A 13,303-nucleotide genomic window follows, 5' to 3' on the forward strand; every position below is an offset into this window, starting at 1 on the left:
GGCTTGAAGGCCTTTAGCAGTTCTAGCCAATAAGACCGTGTCATCCGCATACAACAACGCGGGAATCAACTTAGTACCTACTCTTGGGATGTCTTTACAAGAAGAAGACAAAACGTCCCCCAGGTTATTAATATAGAGTGAGAAGAGCAGGGGGGCAAGAATGCACCCCTGTCTCACCCCACGCTTCACTTGCCAGGCATCAGTTAGATTCCCATCCTTATTATAACGGACCGCCGCGGTAGTATCTTCATGTATAAGTGCCAAGAAGGAAATCAGCACGGGGTCAAGACCCATAGTTGCCAGGGAAGCCCATAGTTTTTGGCGATTAACCAAATCAAAAGCAGTCGATAGGTCCATGAATGCTAAATGTAAGACCCCCTGCTTCGCAATCGTATACTTCCCAATGATAAGATGCAAATTAAGGCATTGGCCTACCGTGCTCATTCCCCTTCTGAAACCATACTGTAGGTCCGAAATAATAGAGTTATCCTCCAGCCAAGATGTTAGCCGTGCTAGGACAACTTTACCCATTATTTTTGTTGCGGAGTCAAGAAGAGAAATAGGCCGATAACATGCCGGATCCTCTCTTGCACCTTTTTTAAATATTGGAACTATCACGGCCTTACCCCAAGAACGGGGAACACCCTCCTTTGCTACCGCATTAAAAACTAAGGTTAGAATTTTCGCCCAGTAATTGGAATCTGCCTTGTACAAATCCGCCGGGACACCATCGGGGCCGGGTGCTTTGCCCTTTGCCATTGATTCAATGGCGCCCTGAACTTCGTTCTCAGTAAAATTAATTGACGATGACAGATTTGTATCCCCAAAATTTACAGGATTCTGGTCAGGAATCTCAGAATAAAGCCCACTGAAATGAGACACCCATTTATCTGGGGTAATAAGACAATCATTAATAGTATTTTCCATTTCATTAAAAAGTGGGCTGTTAATTACTTTCCAAAATTGGGAACTACTTTTTAAGACACTAGCGTCTGACAATTCTTCCCACGCCAATTTTTTCAAGCAAGATTTCCTTGCCTTAAGGGCTTTCTTGAAGGATCTTCTTGCCTCCACAATCCTACTGGTATCTTTAGCGCCGTCTTTTAAGGCCAGCAAGAGAGTAGAGTGCGCGCTACTACATGCCTGATCAAACCAGTTTTTATGCTTCTTAGGTCTTGGTTTCCCAACGAGAGTTAAATTATCCATAACCTGGCTGGTTATTCGCTCAAAGGCACCAAGAATATCCCCTGATTTAGATTCAATCGCTAGGCAAATATTAAAATCCTCCAGATTACTATGATACAAATTCTCAAGAAAATCGCTAGGGGTAATAACCTCCCATCTCAAACGAGTTCCCTGTTTAGTGGGGACTATGTTAGAATTAGAAATTGTGGACATATGAATAGGCCTAAGGACATCCTTAATGTTTAATTCCAAAGATAGTGGGTTGTGGTCACTAAGAACATTAGCCGTGACACAAAAAGGTCCTATCAGTCCCTTCATAGTACAGGAAATTAATATATGATCAATAATACTATTGTTACCCTGACCAGTAAATGTGGGCACAGGAGATACTAAATTCTGCAATGGCATAAATAAATTAAAGGCAGATACAATACTGTCTAGAAACATCCCACCTTTTGAGAAATCAAAAAGGGCTTCCTCCTGCGGACAATAAGCCTGCTCAAAATTTTCAAAACAATTAAATTGTCTTAAATGAATGTTAAAATCGCCAAACAATAACAAATAATAAGGGGTAACATTTTTTGCATCGAAATCCTCTAAAAAGGTAAATAAATCCTTTAAGTGCTCCAATTCGTCCGTCCTCGTAAATGAATTATAAAAGTTCACAACTAACATTGATGGGAGGTTGACACCTACAACCTTAACCGCCAATATATTGGGTGAGCTAGTCTTAACAAGTTCTGAGCTATACAATAGCTTAAGACTAAATAATAACAAGAGGCCGCCACTGGGTCTCCTCGAGGAAGAAGGGACAGCGTATTTAATAAAGGACTGAAACCCATCCAGATAAAAGGGATCTCTGGCCTCCCACGTCTCTTGTAAAGCAATTATATGGTAGGAAGCGAGAAATGTCTTCCAAACTGAATCCTCTCTTTTTGTTCTCAACCCCGCTATATTCCATGACAGAGCAATAACCCTATTTGCTAATACATTGGCCACACTATTACCCATAGTCAAGGGATGGTGGGAGGAGTCCGTAACCTCCTCCCTAACCAAAGTCCTTACAGGCGGATAATTAAGTGTGCCAGCGGAAGCATTAACCTTATTATCTGGGGTAGACATAATTTTTAGCCGATTAATACCCTTATCCTGATCAGTGAGTCGGGTAACGGAACTAACACCCGAACCGTAAGGACCAGTGTAATCATTTGCAGGCATCGCACTTCCATCGTTTTCCATGCACACTCCACTGACTTCAATATCCCAAGTCTGGCTGTGCGCTACATGAAGTCAGTCATTTGTGTCCAGAGAACTAAGGACCTCATATCTGTTACTCAAGGCCAGTGGTCTAAACACAGGGACAGGTTGGGCATTATAGCCAGTATTCCCGCCCCGTCTCTGTAAGTGAGGTGGATAGAAGAACCCCAATGGGAGGATATTCACATAATCATCGTGTAATCTAGACGTTCCTGCCTGCCTAAAAATGTTAGCTACCAAATCCGGTGAGCTAAAACTCACGACTACACAGTCGCCCTTAAGTGTCTTATTTAGCTTTCCCACCCAGGGAACCCTTCTTACCATTTTAAAACACTTAAAAAGGTGGCTCCCCAAAACTGTCTTTTCAGCTAAAAAATGTAGGGCTTTGTTCCTTAAAGAGGACCAATTTTCTACCTTCCCATCAGTAGATGGAGGGACATTTGCCAGAATGACAGTATACGGACAAGCCTCTGGTGGCAGATGCAAAGGATATTCTTTGTTTACCTGTGTGGGGGGCAAGCTTACTCTCCTTGGGACATCCCGAGAGCTCAAGTTAACACCCCCAGATGGTTCAACAGGTGGTGCAACAGCCACTGCAGCTTGGTTAGTAACACCTACAGTGGTAAATATCATGGAATCAGCTAGGTCGGATACTCTGGAAATAACTCCTGCTAGGGTGGGTTTCTCCAATGGATTACGAGTGTTTAAAATTGTTTCCTGACCAGCTATATGGCGCTCAATCGAAGTAAGTCTATTCTCAATGTTATCAAGTCTATTCAAAACCGGGGTCAAAGAGACCTTCAATTGCTCATCCATACGCTTTAAAAAATCAAGCAAATTAAAACCAACAGAAACAACAGGAATCTGAGCAACATTCGCGCCTGCCCCAACCGACTTGTTCCCCTGTGCCAAAGGGGCCAATATGGAATCCTGTGGAGCTAGCTCAGTAGCAGATTTTACAGACCTAGATTGTTTTACTTTTTGACGCGTTCCAATTGGGCCCTTGGTCGCTTTTCTTTTACCAAGTTTTAAATTAGTAGTGGCAGACATTGATACTCGAGATTGACCAGAGCGAGTAGTTCTAGGTGAGAGATGAGGATCATCAATACCATCTACTACAGAAGGAACAGCAATGTCTCTCACTTCTGGTGCAGTCTCTACAATAGATGGACAACTGGGCAAGCTCACATCAATGTCATTAATAAGGGGATTCAATTGCGATCCGTGGTTAACCGATAGTCCTGGTTCCAGGGAAAGCCTTCTCTCAACACTTGCAATTTCTCTGGCAACCACAGTTTCAGCTTTCTTTAAAAAGGCGTCCAAAGTCCCCGCGCCCCCCTTGGCCACAGCTTTGTTAATATTTTTAGCCATGGAGGCAGACTAGCCGGACCAAGGAACAGAAACCACTATTTTAAGCAGTAGAACACACAGATACTGCTGAAGATGTCGTCACAATCCTTATAAGCTAAACAAACATAGCAGTGCTCCCAATTACCTTCAGAGTAGCAACCCCAGTTGGCAACGATCTCCACGCAGGGTCCGTTCGCTGGTAATTTCGGGCCCAGAGTTAGGGGGGTGGCCCGGCCCGGCCTCCTTTGGCCCCTGACGGCCACGGACGGCCCGCCCTCTGCCCGGGCTCAGCCCGGCGTCGCCCGCGCGCGTCCCGCGACGCGGAGGGAGCCGCCGGTTTTCTAGCGCCTCAGGGCGCGCTGTCGCCGGAAGAGGCGTGCCAAGGAGCAAGGGCTCATGGGGGATGTAGTCCCCTCGCGCTACTCGGTCGCGGTAGCGGTGTGTCGCTGTCTCTGCGCTGGGTCAGGGAAAAGCTCAACAAACTCCCCCGCTTCTCCTGCTGTGCTGTGACAGGGCTTTCTGGTAAGTCTGGCGTCTCAGGAGCCTCCCCCGCTCCACCGAGGGAGCCGCCGGTTTTCTAGCGCCTCAGGGCGCGCTGTCGCCGGAAGAGGCGTGCCAAGGAGCAAGGGCTCATGGGGGATGTAGTCCCCTCGCGCTACTCGGTCGCGGTAGCGGTGTGTCGCTGTCTCTGCGCTGGGTCAGGGAAAAGCTCAACAAACTCCCCCGCTTCTCCTGCTGTGCTGTGACAGGGCTTTCTGGTAAGTCTGGCGTCTCAGGAGCCTCCCCATCCGAACAGTCCTTTCCAACTTAGCTCGCCTTACCCATGCTGAGCGCTTGACACGCGCTCATTTTGCCAATGAAATATCAGCTCCTTGGTGGCCTTCCGCATGCCCTCGCCGTATCTTGGTCCATTGACGTCACTGACAACTCCCCTTCCACGTGACTTGGTCCATCCTCCTGCAGCCGCCATCTTAATGAGGTCACTGACCACTACCCTTCCACGTGACTTGGCCCATCCTCCTGCAGCCTCCATCTTAGTGAGGTGCACCTCCCGTGTGAGCCAGATATAAAGCAAGAGGAAAATCGAGAAATTAATGTTTGGTGCACTTCCCTTTGCCCTGTGCGCATCAACATTTTGCTTTATGTTAACTGCCTCACCGCACTCATACCCACCCTTTTACATTTTTTGGCCGCCCCTGCTTCGATCAAGCCTGAACTCAAAAGAAAGAGGGAGCAGGCGCTACAGAGTGATACTTCAGGGCCACCCCGCTTTCCCCTGCAAATGAACCACTTGCCAAGGATCACACCACCCCAGTGAACACTCCGTGCCTCTATCCCCCTGATGTATAAAGGAACAGGTCATATTATTAAATGAAAACCCTCATGCTCAGGATTGGTATTTTTAACGTATTATTTTAAATAAGGTCCTAAATACTCATATAAACTAATCCACATGCCTTTCCTTAGCTAGTATGCGTAAAGTACTGCGATCTACATCAAAGGTAGGCAGCATGTATCACAAAGCAGGCTCTGTTACACCGCATATCCATTTCATATGTGGTATAGCGCTACTCATATTAGTGTATTTTGTCTAGGCCTGGGCAAAATTTCTGTTCCGTTTGCGGAATTTGCGATAATTTGGCATTTCCGCGGAGAGCGAGGAAATGTCAAAATTTCCGCATTCCGCAGCTTTGCGATAATTTGGTTCTTGCTCGCGCTGTAAAATAATACATTCTCGCGCGCGAGCGATCGCCTTACCTGAATCCCCACGTTCGCCGACAAGTTTTCCCGATCCGGTCGCGTTCTCCATGAGATGTTGTATTGTTTTAGCCATTTGCGCTGTCTCGCGACAGTTCGCGTCCGCAGTGACGTCATGCGTCGCGCGATCACGTCTTTTTTCTCGCGATCATGCACCGCGAGACAACTGAAAACAAGATGGCCGCGCCCGCGAGCAACCACAGGGGTAAGTAAGCGACCCGCAACCATGCAAAAAATATCGCGAACGGGCGGGAAAAAAACTTCCGCATCTTCGCGATATTTCCGCTTGTTTGCGGAGATTTTTAACATTTTCGCGATAATTTGCGAAAGTCGCTTTCGCATATTCCGCCCACCCCTAATGTTGTCACAGTATAGCGCTACACATATTAGTGTATGGTGTCACAGTAATTCACTTAACAGCACACGTTATACAGAGACAATAAATCAGTTTACGGTGAATGTCACATAAGCCAATGAGGATTACAAGGTGCAGAAATCACACGTCATCCATACTGGTGGGCAGTATATTTTACGGGGGATTTGGTCTGGAGAAGCACAACTCTGGATTTAAAGAGTACTCCAGTGGTTGGGGGTTGGCTTTACTGATAAAATGGATAACTGCCCAAACAAGCTATTTGTAGTAACATTAGAATATTAGAACATTAGAATCACCCTAGGTGAAATTCAAGGGTTCGGTCTTTGGATGCTAATTTGCACCATAATGATGTAGTAAGAGTTTGAGATCTGATCACTATTACTGGCAAAAAAGAAAAGCAGTTTTTTCTTTGGTTTACACTTAGCTCGTGAACCCCAGAATGTCCGTGTTGCAGATTAACGCACGGTATCGCAGTGACAGGTAGGTACGATGCCCCCGCGTCCGTTTTACCCAGGTTGTGTTTTTTTTTTTTTTTTATATTTTTTATTATACATCTTGTTATGAGAGAAGGGCACAAAAGAATGTTCTGGACGCAAGGTCTTTAGCCATCCCTTGTTGGAAAGATAATTATTAATTGGATTTCAAAACGATGCTTTAGACTGAATTACCATGGAGATATAGATTTTGAACACTTGGTGGCACTATTTCTCCATGAACAAGAGTCTTTGAAACAGAGCTTGATACCCGTTGAAGTGGCATGAAAGCGTGCTCAAAAACGGGGGTTCTCCAATTCGACCAAATCGGTTACATGCATCGAACTAATAATGCATCCATCCGCCCAATATCGTTTAACGTGAACCATAAGTCTCTAATATGCACTTGTGTCTACTAATAACTGATAACTTAAATGATTTATCAAACGTCTGTTTTCGCATATCTCGTGATTCCGGGGTGCTGTAAATTGTATTGACATTTTAAATATTATACATAACTATTATCTACTCAATAGAACACATTTTAAGTTCCTATATAGAATAAATGGGTGAGTGAGGCATGTCAGGTGTCAAAGCAGCAGTATTGTTTACAGGGAGACTTTTGCAGGCAATGGATTAACTATTTGAGGCAGAACAAGCCACGTACCATAAAACTACGGGGCATATTTACAAGACCCTTTGCGCCCTGTCACAGGGGCCGCTCCTCCGTTGCCTCAAACCTCAATCAAATATACCGACTATTCTTACCCGATGAGCTACACCGAGTCTGTCCTTCCACCAACCCGTGCTATCGCGCTTTACCAACAACGTCCTGCCGCGCCTCGTGGCCCGCCACACACTTCATCCTTATTAAATTAAATTGCTAAAAGCCACCCCCAAACGGTAGTAACTACCCACCTTGCCAGTCCTGGTTTGCTACGCTGTGAGGCCCCCTCACCCCGGTGCCCGCCGCAACTTGCCAACTTTGCTTCTGGCTGCGACCTGCTGGGCTCCCGAGGCAAAAGGACAAAGAGGGCTTCTCCCTCGTGCTCAGCGTTCTTATCCTTTTCCCTGGAGGGGCCGCCTGCGTCCCTAGGTGACGCACTACGTGCCTGCCTACCTCCTAATATTTCCTGGTGGCCCCTCCCACTCGCCCTGACCAGATGTGCACTGGCCCAGCTTCTCTCATGCCTCTCGCACGAAATGCCACTAAGGGGTGGGGGACTCTCATACCTATAGTTTTTGGCTTGGTCTTGTTTTCTTTTTCATTTAAATGTGTTAGTGTTCATTCAGACTGGGGGTATTTGTGTTCTTTGGCCAAGGAATCCTTGACAGTGACCTTATTCAGTGTTATTGATCAAGTGGGTGAGCTCTATTTTTAGAACTCTTTGTAGCTTTATCACTTTCTACCCTGTTTTTATAAAGCCCTGAAATCCCTTCTCCATGTATCGCTTTCCCTTGACAATGTGTCCTATATTAGGTCGTTTTATTCTAGTGCAGACACGGGTTAAGTGATACTATGCTTTATACATATTCCACTCAAGCCACAATAGGTTGTGACAGCCCCAATGAAAGCACGGTGATTTAGGGTCAGTATTTGAAAAAGATGAATCGAGAAACAGGGAGGTGGTTGTGTAGCATTTGAAGATGGCAGCTGTGTGTTCGCTTTCCCGGCTTTGCTAGCCTGAAATCTGTGTTGTGAGTTAGCAATATGAAGTGCCATTCAACCAGTAAGGAGGGTGCAGCAGTGAACTTATAACACTTGAAAGGAGCGGTCTTTCACGACACTACAAGATAATTTAAATGGCCTATGCAGCTTCAATGGGTGGGCAGACAACCCTGAAATCGAATTGTAGGGCAAGAAGCTGTGATTGGAAGGCCACACCAATGGCATGGGCACTAGCTGATAAACATTTCCCAGTCCAAGGTGAAGGAGTGTAGAAGGTGAATGGAATCTATGAAAAACATTTACAATCATGATTTATATTTTTCTTGATCACATGATGTGCCTATAACTTTGCATCTGAGTCTCTTAGCAGGCAAAGGAGATGACTCCCCGTAGAAAATTGGTCAGAAATGGGGGAATATAGCAATACCTCAGGACAAAACTAAATAGGCATATAATATTCAATAAACTCTATAATACACAAAGGCTTCTCAGCAAAAAAGTAAAGATTCAATCAGCAACTGGGACCCTGCTGCATACCTAATAGTACTGTGGATCACTTCAGGCACTGGTGGCATTGACAGCAAAAGGGAGGTAATGTCTCCTGCTAAATTGCTATCCTAGAATCCTGGAGACCTTTTCTAATTTCACGTTGGGCAGATGGCAAAAAGCTGTGTGATTTATTCCTATGCCACTAACTGAAACTATGGGCCTGATTTATAATGTGGCAGACTGAATTGTGCCCATTGGTATGGCAAAGGACAAACCTCTGCTATTTCAAGGGTACTCCATCCGCCAAATTGAGAAATGACTACCGACCCAGCAGCCATCTCAGTAAATTGAAGGGAACTGCCTTCATGGTGGTTCCTCTCAATGTAGTAACAGTTTAGCCGACGGCTGCTGTATCTTTTGACTGCAATCCTAAAAACGTTTGACATGTTTTTGTTTTTCAGAACCAGACTCCCAAAACAGGAAAACCCATCTCACACTTGTTTTTGTAATCGGCTTTTAACTCAACATCACACACAATGCTGCCTGCACCACATGCACCATATACTTCTCTGTTACGCATTTCACTGCTTCTTGTTCACTAGCATCAAATAAATAATAAGCAAAAATGATCCCAAGGTGAAAGGAACTGTAGTTGACTGCCTTGTGCCAATAAGCTTTTGTCACTACTGTAACGGTGTTTAAAATGCATCTAAGTACCCTAAGCACTCTCAAGTACACTTAGCCCACTTAGCCCACTCCCCTTGTTAAATCCTTGAGGCACAGTGTATTTTGTTTACAGTGACGGCCTGTATCTTTCAAAATTCTACTGTTCCTTCTAATTCTATACATTTCAGTGTCTTAAATCACTCTAAATTTGTGAAAAGGTGGTATACTGGCACTTTACAAAATCCCAAATAAATATGCCATGCATGTAGACGAAGTTAGTTTGAGGTTGAATTCGTATATAAGTAGGGATTTGTGGGTGGAGAATAAGGATGTTCAATATAGAGTACTAACACACCGATTGTAATGCATCTTAAGGTCCAAAGGGTACGAAAAGAATGGTTGCTTAAATTGGTCACACATTACTCACCAACATTTTACAAACATGGTTTACTTTTGCGATGTAACTTATGTTCTAATAGGTCACACTGCAAAATGTCTAGTCACAAGGGGGTCACAGAATGACCTGACTAATGAATATTATTTTGGCAGGTCCCTATTTATGACCCGCCTCACCTGTGATTGGCTAGATGCACAGGGATAGTGACCTGTAAAGAAGAGTAGACCACTGTCCCAAGGGGATTTGGTGTTACTTTAAAAAAAAAAAAAAATCTGTTTGGGAACACACTAGGGGAGCAGTCAGGAAGTGCTCCCCTTGGACAACTGCCTGCTCCTCCATTGTTGCACGACATGGTTCCCAAAAGGAAAGCTGCCCAACAGGTATAGCTTTCCCTTTGTCAATCTGTTACCACCTCCTATAAAGATTTGGTAACTTTTCAGAGCTTTGCAAGCACAATTACAGTCGCAAACCATTGATACATACAATTCCAAGTTGCGATTAGGAGGCGATGCCCCTTCCTATCTGCAAGTTAGGATGAGTCAGTAAAAATACTGAGTTAGTTTCAGCTATGGCCTACACCATGTGTATCTTCTGCGATGGACTGTTTGAAGTCAAAAGAGGAGAGGCAGGAAATAAAGTTGTGGATGGATGGTAAGTGAAAGAAGTTAACCCATTTGTCAGCCTTGGTTGAGGCGAGGTTAAAAGGGGCTGCGTGGTCTTGTCTTACATCAAGTAAACAGGAGCGTTAGTGGAAGGTGAAGTTCGGTGGTAACTGAATGAAAGGTCAGTGTATGGCTGAGGCAAATGAAACTGTTGTCAAGATGGAATTCGGTAGATAACAATGATTTGTGTGTGTGAGACTGAGAAGAGAAATAGCGTCAAAGTGGATACTTTTTTGCCTGATAGTCATCGTAGGCCACCTACAAGGTTTCAATTTACCCAATTAATATGCACCTATTTCTACATTCAAATCCATTGTATGTTAAATTTAGTTCAATATTCATTTTGGAAATCCCGAACACTCAACAGGATTTAGTCATAGAAAGTATCTCTATTTCATTCTTTGATGGCACCAACAGTGGGAGCTACATTCCAGTAATACAAGGTAACAGCTGCAACAACAAAACTGTAAGACTTCCAGTTCTCACATCATTAGTGGCTGTCTCCATTGTTTGGGAATTAAAGGAAACTTAGCCATGTGGCTTGTATACAGAAGCAAATAACTGTTTCTTTTTGGGCTCCAATCAGATAGTGCGACTGGACCGCAGCATGGAGCAGATCGTCTTTCCTGTGTCCAACATCTGTGAATTTCTCACTGAGGAGACCAAACACCGGGATTTCACCACCACCGAACAAGATGAACAGGGCAGCAAAGTCATTGACTTTTTCGACCAGTCTGATTTCCTGCACAATGAGATGGAGTGGCAACGAAAGCTGCGCAGTAAGGGTCCTGTGCCACGTTATATGAGTGTTTGAATAGGTGTCTTATATGAGGCCTTGCCCAAATGATAACTTTCAGTCTTAGTTAATGAAAAATGGTGTCATCTCATCAGTTGTCCATTACATGGCATTGGGGAGGCAGGTACTCCAATGTGGGGAATGTCATGCAGATATGTTACCAAATCAGAGTGGCCATAAACATAAGTCAAATACAGAGACCCACTTTGGGATGTGTCCACAGTGCCATCAAGCGATTGGGATTCGCATGGTAAAACAGAGGACCAGCTTGTGGAAGTGCATAAAAATACATGGACTGTGACTGCCCTTTATAAGATGTTTGTGATGGGTCAGTAACTGTCCTACTGGGTCAACAGTGGCTGGTTTGAGAATGGGGTTACTTGTCCCACCTTACAGCTGTTCTCATTGTGAGAGGATGCAATGGTTAAGTCAAACCTGAATAAGCCAATTCTGCTGAATATTCTTTGACAATTGTTGCTTTATTTTGGCAAGCAGAAGGCAGAGAAAGAGGTGGGGGAATGTGTGGAGCTGATTACCCCATTAATTGAAAAATAAAGTCGCACATTTAATTGCATGGGGTACAGTTAGATGGTTCCATTGCATGTAATATAAATTAAGATATACCAGTACATAGTATTTTATACTTATCAATTTAGATAATACTGCTTTGGGTGCAGAAGGCACTCTTCCATTGTTTTCAATGAAAACAGTAGACAATCCTGTTGCATGGAAAGGGGGATGGGTCACAATGAGCTTGTCAGCCATTCCTATTCCACTAGAAATGGGTGCCAGGTATGTGTGTGGAATGATGGGACTGTTATTTTTAACATTTTACTGGGTGGTATAGTGAAGTAGATAGTGGAGATGCATTGTGTTTGAAGTGCTCCATACATTTGATTATAGTGGAGGTTTCCTTGTTTTGTGGAATTCTTTAGACGTGTCAGACTGTTCCAATAGACTGAGCACAGGAGACAAGCTTGATGTGGAGTGGCCAAGAGAGGTTCAATGGATGGAGAGTTAGACTGTACTATGCAGGAAATTACACGAGAAGGACTATTCCATTATGCACGGCCAAATGATGTGCTCTACTTCTCCATATAATTCGTTTTTACTCACTTTTGTTTTTTAGAGGTTCCTTACATACTTGTATCCATATTCCACTGGGATTTGAATGCCAGTGGACATACAGAAATGTTTGGAGCTGCCTAAAAACAAATGGACACCGGTCTATGTTACGTTAGGGCAGTGCCGCCATTGCGTACAAGACTGTTCCTCCCTGGGCACTTCACAAGCCTTGAATTCTTTGGAAGCCATCTTTCAATTTGAAATTCAAGTAGTTTTTCTCCAAGGATGCGATTTAGGATCGCTTGTACAGGAGCATTCCAAGATGTTCTAGGACTTATTCCTGCATTGCACAATAGGACTGGCAGTTCACCCTTGGAATTATTCCCGCTTCACAGATGTCTCATATACTGGCTGCTCATGCCCCATCCTGATGATGACCTCATATTGCAGATGTCAAAATTCTGTAGACAATAGAAATTGATGGACTACACTCCCAAACTGTAATAGTAACAGAAAGGAGTTGTATGTCTTTATATCTGTGTACTGTTTCATTTCATATCACTTATCACTGTTCTCTTTTTTCACTTGTATGTGAGCGCTGGATCTCTTGACAAACAGAAAAAGCATTATAATGATATGAGAAACAAATTTACTGAATACATTATTATACAGTACTTATTGCCTGCCTTTGCATTTACATAATATGTTTTTGTCTTGCTCTGGGTACAACATAATATGTCTTGAATAAATAGAGACATATTGACCTTTTGTGTTGATTAATATCCTAGTGAACGATTGTTTTCCTTGATAAATTGTGGCTTTATCCTTATTTATAACACTGTTCTGTGGTGAGGAGGCTCCAATTTGTTAGATGGTGAGCATTGCTGGCGGTGTGTGGCTGCATGATGATGTCCTCTGTGGTGGGTTGTGGTGCGAAGTTAGTGTAGATCTTGAGTATTATGTTGTGGAAAAAGTTGGAAAGGTCATCACAGAGGTCCTGTGAAAGGGTAATGGAGTTGGTGGTTGCCGTTGGATTCGTGAAATCTCTGACTATGTTAAAAAGTTCTTTGCCAGAGTTGGAGCAGGATTCTAGTCTCAGTACGAGGGCTGCTTTCTTGGCTTCTTTAATCTGGGTGAGGAATCTTCTGACTGCAGATTTG

At 44.0% G+C, this 13,303-nt stretch overlaps 1 protein-coding gene across 1 annotated transcript in view; it reads left to right on the plus strand.

The window, feature by feature from the left end:
- The window catches only part of ITPR3 (inositol 1,4,5-trisphosphate receptor type 3), an 895,552-nt gene that overhangs the window by 859,665 nt on the left and 22,584 nt on the right, over positions 1-13,303 (plus strand). Inside the window, 1 exon segment of the mRNA XM_085647149.1 lies at positions 10,869-11,061. Within this exon segment, the coding sequence (XP_085503275.1) occupies positions 10,869-11,061 (193 nt within the window).

Source organism: Triturus cristatus, chromosome 1_1 (assembly GCF_964204655.1).
Source record: "Triturus cristatus chromosome 1_1, aTriCri1.1, whole genome shotgun sequence".
Lineage (NCBI taxonomy): Eukaryota > Metazoa > Chordata > Amphibia > Caudata > Salamandridae > Triturus > Triturus cristatus.